The sequence below is a fragment of the Erythranthe guttata genome, chromosome 13 (genome assembly GCF_056151865.1).
Source record: "Erythranthe guttata isolate IM_541 chromosome 13, IM_541, whole genome shotgun sequence".
Lineage (NCBI taxonomy): Eukaryota > Viridiplantae > Streptophyta > Magnoliopsida > Lamiales > Phrymaceae > Erythranthe > Erythranthe guttata.
In genome coordinates, this window is record NC_142545.1 from 12197198 (window position 1) to 12217526 (window position 20329).

The following is a 20329-nucleotide window of genomic DNA, read 5'->3' on the forward strand; positions in this document are numbered from 1 at the left end:
TGTAATTTATTAGCTTTATGTTAAAAGATTTTTAATGAAAATTTACGTATGATATCTCTTTAAACCTAAAAGATATTCCACTTAATAATATATAGTGTATAGGGGGACAGGCTTTTAGCAAAGATGTGGTTTAATCGTATGGCATAACAATTTTGGGCATTTGGGGAATAAAACTTTGGCCAATTGCGCCCCGTTTATCGACGACGACATCCAAAAAGAACGTTTGCGCTTCATTGCTCAAGTGCATTGCGTATAAACACGATTCTTGCGTAATTTAAGACGTTTGTTTCTAATGAAGGTAGTTTATAAACGTTTCTCCCTTAGATATGCTTTCGAATTAATTGTTATGACGTCTAATTTAATCATATGTCAGTACATATCTTATTTGAAGTGAAGTTAATGACACATTACTATCAAAATATATATGAACCTATTTATTGAACTCAAAGTGCATTAGACATTTGTGTTCTTTTTATTTTTATCTAATTAAATTTATTTTAAAAGAACATTTGAGATGTTTTCCTAAAACAAGTAATTTGTTTGTTTAGAATTGATTTTTCACTATATTTAATAAATAAGTAAGAAATCCAAACTTTATTGATAATAGCAACTTGTACATTTTCACTAACTTCTCTCGTGCAAATATCATCTAAGTCAAACTTGTTTGGCATGTGATTATTGAGTAACTTATTCAAGAAATATCTACATTATTTCAACCGGTTTTGTCATATTATATCTATAATTCTAATTTGGTTGTTGATCAATAATCGAGATAAGAATATGCAACCCCACACGGGGTATTCTAGAAGTTCGAATCCCCTTATCAACAGTTGCTAATTGAACTCGTCATACATAATAGGTTTAGTGTCATTTACATTTCTCATACAAATAAAATTATACAAGTTTACAATAATTAAATCGTATAGGAGCTTTTTTTAACGAACCAAAATAAAATAAGAGTCGAGTCTTTGATTTTATGTTTTTGACCCGCACCGTATACTAACCAAATAAAATCACACCTAACATAATTTACACAACGCTAAAAAAATAAATTTAACTATTCGATACTAAATCTTAGATTGAACGTTAAAAATCTAATATGAGCTCGGTCGTTGAGATCGGAACTTAACGCATTTTTTGTTTATTCAATGACATATGCATGAAACAAAGTTCAAGCTCGAACCCTAATTGTAAATCTCATTCACGATCGATTCGATTATTATTTAAACAAAACTCAAAAAAATAAAATTATATTTTTGTGTTTTGATTAAAAAAAAATATATATATACACTTGGTAATTTACACACACCAGTCGAAGGCAGGCTTAATTATAAATGACACGTGTCCCTACCCTACTGTAACCACAGTTTTTGGTACCGTCTCTGAGTGGTATTCAGTATGTGTCTGCAGTGCAGTAATTAATTAGCAGCATGTATGTTAACTCTCCTCCTCAAGTCAAATCAAACATTTCGCATACTTATCTTCTCTCCTTTCATACTTTAACCTAATTATTATTATTAATTCTCTCTCTCTAACTTTCTCTCTCAAAAAACTCTCTCTCTCTCTCCAAAATGGCTATAAATAGCGAAGCAGTTGATGAGTCCATTTACGCCTCACCTCATCTCTCATTCATCACCAATAACATTCTCTTCTCACTTTCTCTCTCATCAACCACACACCTTCCTCTCTCTCTCTCTAGAACTACTATTAATCCCATCTTCTTAGCAAACACACCAAAACAGAAAAAAGAAACAGAAACACAAAATGGTGGTTCTCTCAAAACCGGCAATAACCCAACACTTCTCCAAACCCAAGCACACCACCGCCGCCGCCGCCGCCGCATTGTCGTTCCCCGGTGTGCCGCTAATAGACCTATCAAAACCCGACCCGCAAACCCAGCTAGTCAAAGCCTGCGAGGAATTCGGGTTCTTCAAAGTCACCAACCACGGCGTACCAATTCATTCCATCAGAGAACTCGAAGCACAAGCCGTTAAGTTCTTCTCTCTCCCCATCTCCGACAAGTCGAAAGCCGGCCCGCCCGACCCGTTTGGCTACGGCGACAAGAAAATCGGCCTCAATGGCGACGTCGGCTGGGTCGAATACTTACTCTTCACCACCAACAACCAATCTTCTTACCACAAATTCTCCTCCATTTTCGGCGAAGCCGCCGAAAATTTCCGGTAAATAATAACCAGACAGAAAAAAAATAAAAAATCAATCAAACTTCTTTTTATTTAATTTTTCATTTATATTTATTTTTAATTGGTTTAGGTGTGTGGTGAACGAATACGTGGCGGCGGTGAAGAAAATGGCGTGTGAGATACTTGAAATGTTGGCGGAGGGGCTGAAGATTCAACAGAGAGATGCTTTTAGTAAGCTGTTGATGGATGAGCAGAGTGACTCTGTTTTCCGGCTGAATCATTACCCGCCGTGCCCGGAGTTTAAAGAATCCAACGGCAGGAATTTGATCGGGTTCGGGGAGCACACCGACCCGCAAATTATCTCCGTTTTGAGATCCAACAACACTTCCGGCCTCCAAATCTCCCTCAAAGACGGCAACTGGATTTCCGTTCCGGCCGATCAAGATTCTTTCTTCGTTAATGTTGGCGACTCGCTGCAGGTATTAATATTAAATGATACATTTCATTAATATCCGAATGTCCTGTCCAGTAACATTTCAATTTTTGAAGTAGGACTTTTTGATTTGCAGTCAACCACGAAGTACATATAAGAAAATTTAAAAAAATCGAAACCAAAATCGAAACCGGCCCGACTAAAAATAAAAAAATAGAGTGTTTAGTAAATGGTACGCGTGTTTAGAAAAGACCGCACGTTTGCGCGTTTTAAAAAGACGTGTATGCGCCCGCACTGCACTACTGCAGTAGAACTTCAATAAAATAATATTCGATAAATTAATAAACTGGTTTAAACAATAGTTTCTTCAGGTCCGATTCGGTAAAAACTTACTAAATTATTACTTTGATAATTTAACATTTCACTAAATTGATAAATTTTGCCAATGCTGACTCTATTAATTTATAAAGATTTAACTATAATTAAATTAAATATTATGTTTTTTGTTATTATAAACTTTATTCACAACTTTTTGCAATGATGTGAAGTTTCCTAGGTTTGACTTAACAACTATCACGGACCAATATTATGTAGGCCTCTCCCTCTCTTCAAGCACGCGGTTTTTTGTTCAACTTTAATTTGCAATTCTTTAATTGATTAAATAAATCTTGGTAGATTCCTCGACAACAAGGTTATCAAATCAAAAATAATACCTCGTGGATAAAACCTAATTGTACTACATACATTGCATGTTGAGTGTTTTATTCCACATCACAATTAAAAAAAATAAAGAAAAAAACAAAATCTATTTTGAGTAGTAAAATTCGCTTTCGTACAGTAACTTGTTTGTAAATCATACGAGAGATGGTAATTAATGATTGCTGGTTGACTTAATTATGTATAAATTGTGCAGGTAATGACAAATGGGAGGTTTAAGAGTGTAAAGCATAGAGTTGTGACAAACACCTCAAAATCAAGGCTATCAATGATATACTTTGGAGGGCCACCATTGAGTGAGAAGATAGCACCATTGCCATCACTAATAAAAGGGGAAGAAGATAGTTTGTACAAGGAGTTTACATGGTTTGAGTACAAGAAATCTGCTTACAAGTCAAGATTGGCTGATAATAGGTTGGGTCTATTTGAGAAAATTGCAGCCTAGCTCATAATTATAATATAATGTTTCATTTCATTTCATTAATTATTCAAAGTTTGCATGTATAGTGGGGGTTTTAGTTAGTTTTATTGTAGGTGATTGATTTTTTTTTTTTTTTTTCCTTTTACATTTATAGATGGTAAACTTTGTACCTTTTTTTTAATTGTTAAATTCACACATCGTGTAAAACTTTTCTTGTTAATAATACAAGAAATTACATCAAGTGCGTAATTAACAAACTAGTATGAGAGTGTTTTAGGTTGTGTTTGTAAAAGAGTTTAGAAACAGCTTCTGCTTTTTTTTTTTTTTGGCTCATCAACTGTTTTTAGGTGTTTACCAAATCAATTTTTGCTTTTGATACGGAAGCACGGTAAAGAATTAATTTCTACGAATTAATCCTATAGAACAAAATAACATTCGGAATCCACCGAAAACTCTGGAATCCACCAGAAAAATAGAGAAAACTCTAAATAATTTTATTAAAATTCGAAATTCTTATTAAAATAAAGACCTAAGGCAGCTATTTATACTAAAAAACTGAAAACCCTAATTAAACTAAGAAAATACTAAAAATTACCAAAAACGGCAAAAACGAGTTAGAGTCTGATTCTAGTAGATCTTGTAATTTTGGGAACAACCCAATTTACGGAATCCTAATCCGATTTTTCTATGATTTGATATTAATTTTCTAAAACTTACCTAAAATAGCAAAAACGAACTTTTAGGAGTCCAAACGACGTTGGATTGCTGAAATTTCACGTGATTCATGAGCTTTGCTCATGAGTTTTGTTCCTTGCGCCGTTTTACTTGAGATAGAGTTGGTTTCGTACTCAAATACAATGTGAGTTCGTTGAAAACCCTTATTTTTCCGTAATTTCTTTCGGTATCTCCACCGATGCCCATAAATAACTCTTCTACGAATTAAATAGTTATTTTCCAATTCGAATCCAATTTGATGTTCCTTATCAATCTCCTCTTCTTCAAAAGAGCTCGACCTCGAGCTATGATCAAAATATAGCGATGCATATTTCTTTGCAAACAACTTCAAGTGCTCCACCAATATTTCCGGCACAAAAATATCGCTTACAAAATCTTCTTCCAAACGAGGCGTTGGTAAAATTGGCTTCTTAATAGAAAATCCCAATGGCTCCACCAATTTCTCCGATACAAGAACTTCACAGCAAACACTATCTACAATTAGATCACATACCTCAACGCAACCCACTTGTACCTTCTCTTCTCGTGCACCTTCCTCTTCTTGAACAAATTCTACAACTTCAAAATCTTCCTCAAATTTACTTTTAACACCCTCATTAAACTCATCGACTTCTTCTTCAAGCTTGCTAACATTGTCCTCTACCCCATTGTCGCTCTCTTCAACTTTGTTGATGCTCGCTTCAAACTCGTTGTCTGTCCCTTCAACTTCGTCGATGTTCACTTTGATTTCGTTAATGTCATCGTTAATAATAGCTACGCTACTTTTAACTTTTACGACAATTTTCTCTTCAACTTCGTCAACTCCTACGTCATGATCCTCCACCAAATTTGGAGGTTGAATAACGAACGAAGTATCTTGTACCTCCTTAACTTTGGCAACGGGTGGAACATCTTTGATTTTTCTAGAAGAACTATTTCGCTTCTGATAATATTCCTCGCTCCATGCTAACTCTTCAGCCTCTTCAAAGGAGTCGAATGCGCGCCACCCCATCCTAAGACGGATTGAAATATTCAATCCTTGCAAATACCTTGAAATTTCCATACTTTCGGATTCTTGCAGGTTATTTAAGTCTCCTAGTCTCATAAACTCAGCAGTATACTTGTTAACACATCTACTCCCTTGCAAACAATTACGATATAGTTGAAATAGACGTTGCTCATAACCTAGGGGTAAAAAACGATCCATCAACATTTTTCTCATCCTCCTCCATGATTGGATTGGAAATTTTTCTTGTCTAGCTCTCTTCCTCTGTATATCATCCCACCATGCGGCTGCACAACCCTTTAACTCACACCTAACCAATTTTACCATCTTATTCGGCAAAATATCCATCAATTCAAAATAATTTTCGACTTCTGACACCCAATCGATAAAATCCTCAACTTCAAGAAAATTTCCACTAAAAGAAGGAATTTCAGCTCTTACCCGATATTTATCACGATCCTTTTGCCTCTTTATAGGCGGATTTTCTTCAAAATCAGAGTTGCCGCTCACCTTTGAATAGCCGTCATACCTTGATTGAAGTTGAACAGGTCCATAATAATTGTGTCTAACATATGCACCTCGGGCTACACCGTCGGCAATCATCATGCTAGATTCAGTCCTTCTGTTGTTGTTGTCAAGGGCAAATCCCTCGCGCACCAACCGCAGATTTTGCAATTTCTCAACCCCGCGGTCATCGCCAACGTAGTTGTTGTCTCCATGTTTCGCACCTTTCGCCATCTAACCAGGAAAAACCTCGCTACTGATGCCAACTGACGCAGAACGGAAGCACGGTAAAGAATTAATTTCTACGAATTAATCCTATAGAACAAAATAACATTCGGAATCCACCGAAAACTCTGGAATCCACCAGAAAAATAGAGAAAACTCTAAATAATTTTATTAAAATTCGAAATTCTTATTAAAATAAAGACCTAAGGCAGCTATTTATACTAAAAAACTGAAAACCCTAATTAAACTAAGAAAATACTAAAAATTACCAAAAACGGCAAAAACGAGTTAGAGTCTGATTCTAGTAGATCTTGTAATTTTGGGAACAACCCAATTTACGGAATCCTAATCCGATTTTTCTATGATTTGATATTAATTTTCTAAAACTTACCTAAAATAGCAAAAACGAACTTTTAGGAGTCCAAACGACGTTGGATTGCTGAAATTTCACGTGATTCATGAGCTTTGCTCATGAGTTTTGTTCCTTGCGCCGTTTTACTTGAGATAGAGTTGGTTTCGTACTCAAATACAATGTGAGTTCGTTGAAAACCCTTATTTTTCCGTAATTTCTTTCGGTATCTCCACCGATGCCCATAAATAACTCTTCTACGAATTAAATAGTTATTTTCCAATTCGAATCCAATTTGATGTTCCTTATCATTTTAAAAGAAAGTTGTGATAAGTTATTTTTTAAAAATCATCCATTGACCTATTTTTTCCTATTTAAGTTGATTTCCGAGCATATATTTGCAAACACCCTCACTTTACTTACATTTATTAACTTGTGCTTTTGAATAATATTTTGCAAACATCACCTTAAAAAATCTATGATATTTAGGGCCCGTTTGACTAAGTTTATTTCAGAGCTGATAAGTTGTTACATTTTATTTTGATATATTTTTTTTAAAAATTGTTGAATAATGTGTTTATTTGCTATTTTTATTCATTATAAGATCTTTAAAAAATGTGGGGTAGATGTACTAATTAAAAAAAATCTTATTTCCATTCCAACAACTTATGTTTTTTATAAGTTAAGATTTTTGTTTTAAAAAAAAACCACCAAACATTTTGGAAGGGCTTATAAGCTTTTTTTAACATCTTATAAGCTCTTTTTAACATTTTATAAGTTTAGTCAAACACACTCTTAATTTAGAGAAATTCCACTTTCTCTTTATGAGTGTATTTCTTTTTTTGATAAGTTTAAAATAAATATTTATTTGTAAATTGTGATTACATCTCAATTAGGGCTGGGACTGGGTTGGTTTTTATCCAGCAACCGACCCATTACCGACCATATTTTTAGGCGGATAATCAATTTTTAACCGACCCATTGGATCGGGTCGAAAATTTCAACCAACCCATCTATAATGGGTCGGTTGGTGGTTTCTAATATTATCAAAAGTTGGTTGACCGATAATTATCGGTTATCCAACTATACTATTAAAATTTTGTTAAAAATATAAAACAAAGGCCATGTTTTCTTAAGTGGTTATTGAAATAATCAAAATTATTAGTATTTTAAATTTTAAAACAATCAATAAAGGAAAAAAAATTGACCTAAATCTTCATCCAGTTTCTTTATGCCCAATCTTAAACAAAAAGCTCCGCAAAACTCCACTAAATATCTTGTGCATGTTTGAAATTACATCGAATTTTCTAATTATATTTTTTCGTTAAATTGTTATTAATTATTTTGAACTAATAAATGATGATCGCACCGTGGCATTACGCAAAATATGGATATTTTTACTCCAAAATTTGAATTTTTTTTAAGTAAACTATGTGGCGGGTATAAACCATCAACCGACCCATTTCTGAACCAAATATTCGGTTGCCAACCATCAACCGACCCACAAAGGTTGGGTCGGCAACGGTTTTTAAATTTGAGCAAAAATGGTTTGACGGATGGGTCGGTTTTTAGGCTGGTAATCGACCGACCCAACCCAGTCCGAGCCCTAATCTCAATCATCGATGTTTTAATGATGTCAACTAGAAGCATAATTAGTGGTGTGAGTTGAAGTCAAAATAAGGCATTAAGTAGAGAAGACTAATTGTTGCACGAAAGATTTTTTCTACTTTGGTGGCAATGATGGAGTACAAGAAATTCATGCTTTAAATGGTAATTATATGCGACAGGTATTGATCGTAAGATAGTTGAGTCTTGCACGTTTTCTTATTTTTCTCGTTCAATTCATTGGGAAATTGTTAGAATTGGGGTTCGGCATGGGTCGGTTCGGGTAATTATCGGTCAATTATCTATCCGATTTGACCATCTGATTTGCTGAATACTAATTATCGGCCTGATCATTATGGGTCGGATAATGGTTGGCAATCGATTTTATCGGATAAATAATGAATCTGTTGGAGGTATTATCGACCATTTAATTTTTATTTTTTTATAATAATAAGATGCTTTTAAAAGTTTTTTTTTAGAAGGTATTTAAAATTTTAGGAAACTTATATTGCAAAAATCTTAACTTTAAAATTAAGAGTCTTTTTGAATTAAACTTGTACAATAACTAAATATATAGTGAAGAATATGAAATAAGATGTATAATTTAAAAATCGTATGTAGAGATTTATAAAATTGTGTTTCGAGTTTTTGATATTTGACTTCTTTTATATATTATTTGAATGTTAAGAAAATAAGAATTACAATAAAAAAAATTATAATAACTTCTTATTATTAAGAAGTCTGTTGGCCGATATTACCCTACCAACCAACTTTTGAATAAACTGAAAACCACTTATCGATGGGTCAGTTAAAATTACCGGCTCGATAACAAAATTACCGGCCGATAAAACCGACCCATGCCCAACCCTTGTTAGAAACATTGTAATAAAAATTGATAGAAGGAGAATAATTGGAGAGAAGAGAGAATGATATCTCTTACGTATATTGAGAATATATATAGTTACATGTAGGAAACCCTAACCTACTACACAAGGTAATCTAATATACAAGGTAACCTAATGTATAAGGTAACTATAATAAATAATAATAATAATAATAATATACGCTAATACACCCCCGCAGTCGAAACGGGAAAGGAGAGAACGTGGAGACTGGAAACAAACTGTTGGAACAGTTGAGTGGGGAGACCTTTCGTGAAGATATCAGCAAATTGGTAGGCGGATGGGACGTGAAGAACTCGAACGTGTCCCAAAGCAACTTTGTCTCGGACAAAGTGTATATCGATCTCCACATGTTTCGTACGAGAGTGTTGAATGGGATTGCTGGATAGGTAGACGGCACTAACGTTGTCACAGTAGACAATGGTGGCTTTCGGAAGTGGGCAGAGCAACTCGGAAAGTAGGTTGCGTAACCAAGTCGTTTCGGCAACGGCATTTGCGACAGCTCGGTATTCGGCCTCCGCACTCGATCGAGAAGTAGTGACCTGTCGTTTGGAGGACCAAGAGATGAGGTTGTTGCCGAGGAAAACACAATAGCCCGATGTCGAACGACGAGTGTCAGGGCAGCCACCCCAATCGGCGTCGGAGTAGGCGATAAGTGAGAGGTCCGGATTGGGGGAGAGCTGAAGGCCGTGATCGAGAGTCCCACGGATGTAGCGAAGGATACGCTTGAGAGCAGCCATATGAGGTTCCCTCGGATCATGCATGAATAGGCATATTTGTTGCACAGCATAGCAGATGTCAGGACGAGTAAACGTGAGGTATTGCAGTGCACCGGCAAGGCTGCGATAAAGAGTGGGGTCAGCAACGGGGGGTCCAGTGGTTGAGGACAACTTGCTCTTTGTGTCAGCTGGCGTAAGACAAGGGTTGCAGGAGGCCATGTGTGCACGCTCTAGTATCTCGTCAGCGTACTTGCGTTGAGAGAGAAACAACCCATTCGACGAGCGAGTGACTGAGATGCCGAGAAAGTAGTGAAGATCGCCAAGATCCTTCATTGCGAACTCTTGAGTAAGGGCAGCGGTGATAGAACGTAGCAATTCAGGTGTGGAGGCCGTGAGTACAATGTCATCGACATACAGCAGAAGGTAGGCGCATGAACTGTTGCGACAGTCGCGTGAACTGTTGCGACAGTCGCGGGAACTGTTGCGGCAGTACACAAAGAGTGAAGTGTCGGACTTGCATTCTCTGAACCCCATGCTAGTAATGTGAGATGCAAAACGCTTGTACCAAGCACGTGGTGCCTGCTTGAGGCCGTAGAGTGCTTTGTTGAGACGGCACACGTGAGTGGGGCGAGATGGATCGACGAATCCGGGAGGTTGCTCGCAGTAGACAGTTTCAGAGAGATTGCCATGTAAGAAGGCATTTTTCACGTCAAGTTGGTGGATAGGCCATGATCGCGAGAGAGCAAGACTGAGAACTGTTCGAACAGTTGCTGGTTTGACCACCGGACTGAATGTTTCATCGAAATCTATGCCAGGGCGTTGATCAAAACCGCGAACAACCCATCGTGCTTTATACCGTTCCAATGAACCATCAGCCTTCAATTTCTGCTTATATAACCACTTGCCACTGATAACATTAGTAGAAGGGGGGCGGGGCACAATATCCCATGTGTTATTTTTAATCAAAGCAGTATATTCCTCAAGCATGGCCATACGCCAGTTTGGATCAAGGAGGGCATGGCGATATGTAGTGGGAGTTTGGGATGCGGTAGACACGGTAAGAGAAAAGGGGATTTTGGGCTTGTGAATACCGGCCTTGCTGCGTGTCAACATAGGATGGTTGGGTGGGGGTGAGGAAGTGGGAGTGGGAGGCTGTGGTTCTGCTGGTTGTGGAGATGCAGTCGGGTGGAGGGGCATGGGTGTAGTTGAGGGAGGACTGTCGGACGAACTGTTGGGACAGTTGGTTGTAACCGTAGGTGGTTGTGTATTGTTGTTGGACGAACTATTGGGACAGTTTTGTGAGACATGTGGTTGGACTTGTGTAGGCTGAGGAAGGAAGAGAAGTGGGTGCAGGGGTTCGGTCATATTAGAGGTGGGGGAGTTGTGGGGTGAGTCGGTGGATTCAGCGAATGGAAAACGGCTTTCATCAAAGATCACATGGCGGGAGATAATGATTCGACCGGTTGACCGATCGAGGCAACGATAGCCTTTGTGCGATGAGGGGTGACCAAGGTAGACACAAGGAGTAGAGCGAGGGGCGAGTTTGTGAGGGGTGGTGGCGGTTAAATTGGGATAACAGAGACAACCGAAGACACGAAGGTGAGAGTATGTGGGTTTTGATTTGTATAGGGATTCATGTGGTGTGCGATTTTGTGTGGATTTAGTAGGAAGGATGTTGATGAGATGTGTAGCCATATGAAGGGCTTCGACCCAATAGGTGGGGGGAAGGGAAGCTTGAAAGAGAAGTGAGCGGATCATGTTTGTGATGGTGCGGATCATGCGTTCGGCATGTCCGTTTTGAGGGGAAGAGTGGGGACATGAGAAACGGTGTAAGATACCGTGTTTGGCAAAATATGTTTGAAAATCTGTATTTTTGAATTCACGTCCATTATCGCATTGTAAAGCTTTAATGGGGTGCTGGAATTGTGTTTGTATAAGTTTGTGAAACTGTTGGAACAGTGAGAAAACATCGGATTTATAGTGTATGGGGAAAGTCCATGTATAGTGGGTGAAATCATCTATTAGCACGAGGTAATATTTGAAACCAGAAATACTAGAAATAGGAGAGGTCCATAGATCAGCATGAATAATTTCAAAAGGTGCAACGGTAATAGAATGACTAGTAAAGAAAGGTAAACGAGAATGTTTGCCTAATTGACAAGCATTACAAAGAGACTCCCGTGGGTCTTTGGTACTAGAAATTAAATTGGAAGAAAAAAGACGAGACATGACAGGGTTTCCCGGGTGACCGAGACGACGATGCCATGTAGTAGAGGAGACAGACGTGGTGTGAGCAAGGAGGGCGGTTGCGGATGGGCTGGGAGAAGGGGCGCCAATAGGGTATAAATCACCGGAGCTATTGCACCTGAGGATGACTGCTCTGGTCCGAAGGTCCTTCACAGAAAAGCCATAAGGGTCAAATTCAACTGAACAAGAGTTATCTCTAGTGAATTTTCGGACAGACACAAGGTTCTTAATGATGTGAGGAGTAACATAGACATTGGTTAGACGAAATGGGGTAGAGGGTAGGATGGTGTGGCCAATTTTATGGATAGGAACAGTGGATCCATTACCAACGATGACATGCTTGGGAAAATTATTACTAGGATTAAAAATAAAATGGAAATTACCTGAGTGAGGTGCCATGTGAGATGAGGCGCCCGTGTCCATAAACCACTGAGGTTCGCTCGATGATTGAAGGGTCAACGTGTTGAGATGAGTGGCAAGATCTGTTGGCTGTAGGGGACCACTGTTCGACGAACTGTTGGAACAGTTCACGTGCTGTTGGGGATCTTGCTGTCCAACGAAATAAGCATGAGCTGTAGGAGCATGATAAGGACCAGGAGAGCTTGGGGGGGGTCCAAGAATCGATGAAGGTGTCTGAGGCGTATAAGTGGCCCGCCAAGGTTGCGATTGGTGGTGAAATTGATTGTAACCGTAGTGTTGCATCGGATGTCGTGACTGACCACGACCGCCACGACGATTCGTGCGACCACCACCTCGCTGATTGCGCCAAGAACCACCACCTCGAGAATTGCTGGGAGTGTTGGGCCAACTGTTGGAACTGTTCGGCCAACTGTTGCCACTGTTCGGCCAACTGTTGGAACTGTTGGGGCGAGATGCGTAGAGAACAGTAGGGGTCTGCTCCGGTTCAGCGATGCGCTGTTCTTCCATCTGGAGTAGTGAACGTGTTTGGAGAAAAGAAGGTAATGGAGTTTGGAAGGAGATTAGGTTGACAATGGTCCCGTAATGTTTTGGTAGACCGTGGAGGGTTTGGAGGACGAGTTGCTTGTCTGACACGGGGTTGCCGACGTCTGCCAAGTTGTCGGCAGTGGTTTTGAGAAGTTGACAATAGTCATGGATCGAAAGAGATCCTTTCTTGAGGGACTTGAACTGTTCTTCGAGTTGGATGGCCCGATAGTCTTCGTTGTCTGTAAAGAGAGAAGCGAGGGCCTTCCACAGATCAGGAGCCTTTGCGGTTTTGGAGAGGACCATGCTTGAGAGGTCCTCGGTGATGGTGCCATAGATCCAAGATTGGAGGAGGTAATCCGCGCGTTGCCATTCGTCGGCGGAGATGTTGGTGGGCTTTGCGTTTCCGAGAAGCAGATCGGTGAGGCAGAAACGGCCTGCGGTGATGATGAAGAAATGACTCCACTTTTGATAGTTCGGATTTTTAATATCCAGGGTAACAGGAATAAGAGCTTTGATGTTGGATATGGCATGAGCAAGATGAAAAGGGTTGGAAATCATGGTCGGTGTTGGTGTTTCGTCGGCCATGGTGGATATAGAACAGATGAGAGAACGAGAAGAAGGAAAAAAAATTGAAGAAGAACGAGAAAAAAAAAAATTGAAGAAGGGGAGAAACGGCGGCCTTAGGGTTTTTGGCTTGATACCATGATAGAAGGAGAATAATTGGAGAGAAGAGAGAATGATATCTCTTACGTATATTGAGAATATATATAGTTACATGTAGGAAACCCTAACCTACTACACAAGGTAATCTAATATACAAGGTAACCTAATGTATAAGGTAACTATAATAAATAATAATAATAATAATAATATACGCTAATAAAAATGTTTGAGGAAAGCCTTTTGACTATATTTCTTGTTAATATGAAATTGCTCCGTTATGGTGTTTTCATTTGATTGGTAAAATGTCTTTCACATTAAGATGACTTGCATCTTGAAATAGGAATATTGTTAGTCCAAATTTTAGGAAGAGTAGATAGTTTTTACCACCTGTATTTAAGCCCGTTTTGTACTTTATCATCTTAACAAAATAAACTTGTACGATGCCACCTTAACGCCATTTTTTGAGCCATATTACCGTATCTGGCACGTTTTCAGGCCAAATCCTCCGAAGTCCGGTGCATGTGCATTGCACATGCAAATTATGAGGAATTTTTTTTTTTACTATTTTTAAGTAAAATAAAACTCCTGCTGCCCTAATTAGTAGTTTATTTCCCCCCTTTTCCATTCTATTTCATTTTCCCCTTTTCTTATTTTATAGGATTGTATTTCTCAAAGTAAAAATAGCTATTTATTTCTAATCACTTTCTTCTTGTTCTTTGAAAATTCAGCAATGTTTTCTAAACATTCTCAGAAAATGGAAGATACATCTATGGTCAATTATTGTAAAGACAAAAATTACCGGAACCAATTTATCTAATCATATCTTAAAAAAAAAAAAACAACTGAAAATCCCTAGGTGCTCGAAAACTAGGGAAGTACTTGTAAATCCAACACTACAAATAGTAAAATATAAATTAGTTCATAATAAAATTGCACAGCGAAAAATATAAATTCAAACTATCGAAGTACATTAATGATAAAATACCTGAAGCAGGGTTTACCGTTCAAACCCAATTGCCGGTAGAAATAGGCCAGAACCGCTGCACCAAGCATACTCTCCGACATTCTCCAGATCAAGCACGGATCTCATCCACCATGGCTTAATCTTGTGTACGGACTTATCTGGGAACAAGGCCGCCCCGATAAGAAACGTCAATAAGCGAAGCCTGCTGGTCCGATCCTCCCTCCACACCCTATCGTGAATCTCCTTCCAACGTATCTCGGAAGATCTATAGTAGGACTGGACGTCAACGAGATCCAGATCCAGAAGCTCTGCTAACTGCAGCTCACACTATGCTCTCTCAATTGCAAAATCGTCGTCAACTACTTGCTCGTCCACACGCACACACATGATCATCTGGACATCATACAGCGTGATCGTCATCTTGTCCCAAGGCATGTGGAAGCTGTTCGTCTCCGACTGCCAAATCTCGACAAACACCATTAAAAGTCCCTTGTCCACATTGTGTATGTAGAAATGCTCCAGTAAGTCAAGGCGAGATGCTTCCAAAGCTCTTTCTCCTCCTCGCCATATGGTGACATGTGCCTCTTGAGCTTCTCTTTAGTAAACGCTTATAGCGCAGTAATCCTTGACTCACACCGTCCCACATGGCGCTCCTGCACAAAGTAGATTTATTAAAAATATATATATTACTAAAAACGTCATAAAAAAACTATATACTAAATAAAATTATAAACTTACAAATCCATTCCAAATGTAGGCGGCAATATGACTCTTAAATTAGGAATGAGATCAAGCTCAGTAGGGTTCCCCGGATATGGAGCATCTAACACAATCGACCCCGGCATAAAATCAAAATCATATCGAGTGCGAGGAGCGCCACGAACAGGACCCGCCTCAACCTGAACAGCATCATCAACCTCATCGTCATCATCCATCATCGTAGGGGATCCGAGAAGGCCCGCCTATATCTCTCGAATTCCCTGCCACATCTATTGACGTCCTGACTACATCGGGTACATCAGGTATATCGGGTGCTCCCTCACTAACTCTTCTATGCCGCTCAGATACAGTCATAGGATGACGGGCTAGTCGACCGGCCACAACCTCGCGCTCTTGTGGAACTCGAATCACGATTCTCGAAACCTTTGCTTTTCCCTTACCGGGATCAACCATAAGAGCTGTCCCTTTTTCTGGCCCTTCCATCTATACAAATAAGTATTCAAAATAATTAAATAGATATAATTAATTAATAAGTCATTTAAATTGAAAAAAAAAAGATTGAAGGTTTCTTTTTCTGGAGAACGAAACCCTCAAAGAATTTGAAGGTTTTTTTTTTCTGGAGAATGAGACCTTCAAAATATTTGAGGTTTTCGTTCTCCAGAAAACGAGACCTTCAAATTGTTTGAATGTTTCGTTCTCTAGAAAACAAAACATTCGATATTTTTGAGGGTTTCGTTTTCTCGAAGACAAAAACCTTGAAAATCAGAGATTAACCGTCAATTTTTATTTTAATTTTAATTTTTATATTTAGGGAGTACCTTATACTCATAAGAATTTATCTAGTACTTCAAGTTGGGTGATTAATTACATTTGCTTCAGGTTGCAGGCATATGATTGAGAATTAAATTTACTTGACCTTAGTATATGTTATGTAGCGTACGTGTACGCAATCATTTCAAAATCGATCGTCATTTCTTTGTCCAATCGTGAATGCAAAGAGTTTCAAGGTAACAGATGATTTGGATACGTACGAAGCAAAAAACTTGCATCGTAATGAAGATTTTTTGTTCTCGTTTACGAGAGAGTTATTCCATGTTTCCGTGTGGATTATATTAGTGGTGTTAATATTAGTACGATAGCTATTAGGGCGAGAAGCAAAAAACTCGCATAGTGATTGATTAGTACGCCACGGTTTTATTTATTGTTCGAACTTCTTTATTACACGAAGAAATAATCTACGACACGATTAACTCAAGCTCTGTCCAAAGAGCAATCCTCCTTACCAAACAAGACCTTCTGATTGCCAATATCGTACACAAACCTAACGTTTTGCTGTTGGAAAGAACCTAGTATGGTCATCCGATCGTTCCTAAGCATCGTCAGACAAAACCGATCGCTCGTAAAATGATACAAATTCTCCGGCCCAATCTCGAAATCCCCTCCTTGGAAATGGAACACCATGTTTGGATAATACCTAAACGCCCTCACGAAACGGTAGCACAATCGGCCCTCTGGCACGGTCACTCTCTTGAGTTTAAACCAATCAAAATGATGAGTCAGCACTCTCACAACTTCGTTATACGCATGCGCCTCGAGGTAACTACCGCTGGACCCCACATCCATCATGCAGCCCCTCGCGAAGGTCCCGTTTGGCAGGTTCAAACGCCGTCCCGATATGCTTATGTCGAGTAAATTCACCCTGTAGTTATAATCAATGCTGTTTATGAAGCTAGCTTCTCTTAAGCCCCTTCCCGTTTTAACGTTTTTGCCGAATCTTAAGAATGTTGTCTTGATTGGGGAGGTGACAGGTGGCAAGCAGTAGGAGAATTTTTGTGACGATTTTGCCCCCATTTGTCCGATTAAGGAGAGTGGAGATCTGCTCATGCCCATTATACCCGTTATCGAGCTCGTGAACTTGCCCCGTTGGTTATTCGCGCAGCCAAACACGACCCCTTTTATGCTCTCATGGACCCCTCTTTTGTCCGAAGCGAAGCCGAAAGTTTCCGTTGATACGATTCCCGATGAAGATTCTCCAGTTCCGTAGAGTAGGTAGAAGATGGAATCCCCCTTATTCGATCGATTGAAAAATTGAGCGGAGGGGTGGTTTGGGGAGAGTTTTTTGTAAGACGTGGATCTTTTGGGATCGAAGAGTGGGGAATTTTGATTGAAACAATTGATGCATGGTGTGCATTGTGTCCATGTCAGCTCGCTCCCCGTGTCGAAAATGAAGGCCTTTTTTGTGCTTGGTGTCCCGATGTTTGCTTCGATGATGTAGAGGAAATTCACGAATGTGATTCGAGGGTGAATTGTATTAGGGAAATAAGAAGTTGATTTATTTTCTGCGATATTTGTTTCGATTAGTGGTCGGAAATTTGTTCGAACGAGCTTTAGGCTGAAGCCTGTTGATTCTGAAGAAGAAGTGATGCAATTAGTGCAAGAATTAAGCAGTGCCAAATGAAGTGAAATGAATAGGAGAAAGGGCCTTTGTGTAGCCATGTTTAGAGATATGTATATATTTATATATATGTCATTTTTATGTAATATATAATACAATGGAATTTGTATGTTTTGATTTTGCTTTTCTTGGTGATAGGGAGATAATAAATTGATTTAATTAGTTGTTCTCCTTTGTTTGTTGTAGCATTTAATCAAGAGAACATCCAAATCTGGCTTTACACAATTAAGTTCTTATCTAAATCTATCTCTAATAAATTTCATACTCTCTAAGCAACATGTTTCCAGGTGGTATATAAAAAACTAAATATTGTATATGAAAAATTGTTATTTTCGAGTAACCACAACTAGAGGCATAACTTGTTGATGGATTTACAGTAAAACCTCGTTAATAGTTCTCGATTAATCAGAAGCGCTTGTCGTGACATTCGCAATGTCGGAGAGATATTCAACATTAATTCATTATCATATATTTTTTTTTTCTTATATAAAATGATACATGCATTAAACGTTTTACAATCTTCAATACACAAGCAAGTAGAAAAATTATGTGATACAAATTACGAATAGATGAATGAAAGTTTGAGTATGCATATAATATATTACGGAAATTTGTAGTTTTGGTCCTCTATATTAGTCTATTTAGGAATTTAGTCCTCTAACTTTTCATGTTTCAATTTTACATGCAATAACTTTGCAAATATAGTATTTTTACTCTTATTTTTGCGTGATTTTTAATTTTATGACGTGACAAACAAACTTGACGCATTTTACTTATATATTGAAGCTTGAGAATTTATAAATTCAACATCTAACTTATCATTTGTAGAACTTTAATTATGTGAGACGACTAATCTATAAATCAAATTAGAGGAGCATTTATAATATTTAAGTATCCATATAAATAAATTTTTACGAGTTTGTTAGGTACATCATTAAACGACGGCTAAAATTCAAAGTTTGAGTGAAATAGGACTAAAAATACTAATTTTGCATAATTATTGCATGTAAAATTGAAATATGACAACTTATAGGACTAAATCCCTAAAGAGACCAACATATAGGACCAAAATTACAATTTTCCCAATATATTGATCTCTCGTTACATTAAATCATTAAGCTTAAGTTCCAAGTCTTAGCATCAATCCGTTGTAGTCTAGTTGGTCAGGATACTCGGCTCTCACCCGAGAGACCCGGGTTCAAGTCCCGGCAACGGAATTTTTTTATTTTGTTCATTATTACAGCCGATTACACCGATCAACTCAACCCCTGTCCCATAAGCATTCCTCCTTACCAAACAAGACCTTCTGATTGCCAATATCATACACAACCCTAACATTTTGCTGTTGGAAAGAACCTAGTGCAGTTTTCTCGTCGTGCTTTTGCATCGCCAGACAGAACCGAACACTCGAGAAATGAAACAAATTCTCCTTCCCAATCTCGAAATCCCCTCCTTGGAAATGAAACACCATGTTTGGATAATTCCTAAACGCCCTTACGATACGGTAGCACAGCAGCCCCCCTTGCACGTCGACTCTCTGGAGTTTGAACCGTTCGAAATGACGCGTCAGCACTCTCACAACTTCGTTGTACGCACGTGTCTCGAGGTAACCCCCGGTGGACCCCACGTCTATCATGCAACCTCTTGCGAAGGTTCCGTTTGGCAGGTTCAGACGCCTCCCCGATATGCTTATGTCGAGCAAATTCACTCTGTAGTTGTAGTCGATGTTGTTTATGAAGCTAGTCTCTCGTAAGCCTCTCCCCGTTTTAACGTTGTTTCCGAATCTTAGTAATGTTGTCTTGACAGAGGAGGTGATGGGCGGCAAGCAATAGGAGAATTTTTGTGACAATTTTGCCCCTACTTGTCCGACCAACGAGAGTGGAGATCTGTTCATGCCCATTATACCCGTTATAGAACCCGTGAACTTGCCCTTTTGATTGTTCGCGCAGCCAAACACGAGCCCTTTTACGATCTCGCGGGACCCTCTTTTGTCCGAAGGGAAACTGAAAGATTCCGTCGATACGATTCCCGATGAAGATTCTCCAGTTTTGTAGAGTAGGTGGAAGTTGGAATCACCGTTATTTGATTGGTTGAAATATCGAGCGTAGGGGTGGTGTGGGGGGAGTTTTTTGTAAGATGTGGATTTCTTCGGATCGAAGAGGGGAGAATCTTGCTTCAAGCAGTTGATGCATGGTGTGCATTGCGTCCATGTGAGCTCGCTCCCCGTGTCGAAAATAAAGGTCTTTTTCGTGCTTGGTGTCCCGATATTTGCTTCGACGGTGTAAAGGGAATTCGTGTGGGTGATTCGAGGGTTAATTGTATTGGGAAAATAATAAATTGACTTATTTTGTGCAATATTTTTCCGAACGAGCTTTACGCTGAAGCCCGTTGGCTCTGAAGAAGTACCGAGGCAATTACTGCAAGAAATTAGTAGTGCCCAATGAAGTGAAATGAATAAGAGAAAGGGTTTTTGTGTAGCCATGTTTAGAGACTTGTTTGTGTATGTATGTATATATTGCATTCTCATGTAATATATATACATAATTGAATTTGCTTTTCTTGGTGATATGGAGATAATAACTTGATTTAATTAGTTGAT

The 20329-nt window shown here is 38.6% G+C and overlaps 4 protein-coding genes and 1 non-coding gene across 5 annotated transcripts; 2 read left to right on the forward strand and 3 right to left on the reverse strand.

The window, feature by feature from the left end:
- Positions 1–1473: 1473 nt before the first annotated feature.
- On the forward strand, positions 1474–3953 carry LOC105967342 (gibberellin 2-beta-dioxygenase 1). The gene is made up of 3 exons (XM_012991944.2): positions 1474–2180; positions 2272–2620; positions 3488–3953. The coding sequence occupies exons 1-3, from the start codon at positions 1765–1767 to the stop codon at positions 3734–3736; spliced, it is 1014 nt and encodes a 337-aa protein (XP_012847398.2). The 5' UTR covers positions 1474–1764; the 3' UTR covers positions 3737–3953.
- Positions 3954–11738: 7785 nt separating this feature from the next.
- Positions 11739–13810, reverse strand: LOC148765925 (uncharacterized). Its single transcript, XM_088811312.1, has 2 exons — positions 12367–13810; positions 11739–12130 (listed from the first exon to the last, which is right to left on the reverse strand). The coding sequence occupies exons 1-2, from the start codon at positions 13511–13513 to the stop codon at positions 12093–12095; spliced, it is 1185 nt and encodes a 394-aa protein (XP_088667438.1). The 5' UTR covers positions 13514–13810; the 3' UTR covers positions 11739–12092.
- Positions 13811–16526: 2716 nt separating this feature from the next.
- LOC105967176 (aspartic proteinase nepenthesin-1-like) lies at positions 16527–17771 on the reverse strand. Its single transcript, XM_088812423.1, has one exon. The coding sequence runs from the start codon at positions 17769–17771 to the stop codon at positions 16527–16529; it is 1245 nt and encodes a 414-aa protein (XP_088668549.1).
- A 1103-nt stretch (positions 17772–18874) lies between these two features.
- Positions 18875–18947, forward strand: TRNAE-CUC (transfer RNA glutamic acid (anticodon CUC)). Its single transcript has one exon. It is a non-coding gene; the product is annotated as a tRNA-Glu (tRNA).
- A 44-nt stretch (positions 18948–18991) lies between these two features.
- On the reverse strand, positions 18992–20212 carry LOC105967187 (aspartic proteinase nepenthesin-1). The gene has a single exon (XM_012991779.2). The coding sequence runs from the start codon at positions 20210–20212 to the stop codon at positions 18992–18994; it is 1221 nt and encodes a 406-aa protein (XP_012847233.2).
- Positions 20213–20329: the final 117 nt, after the last annotated feature.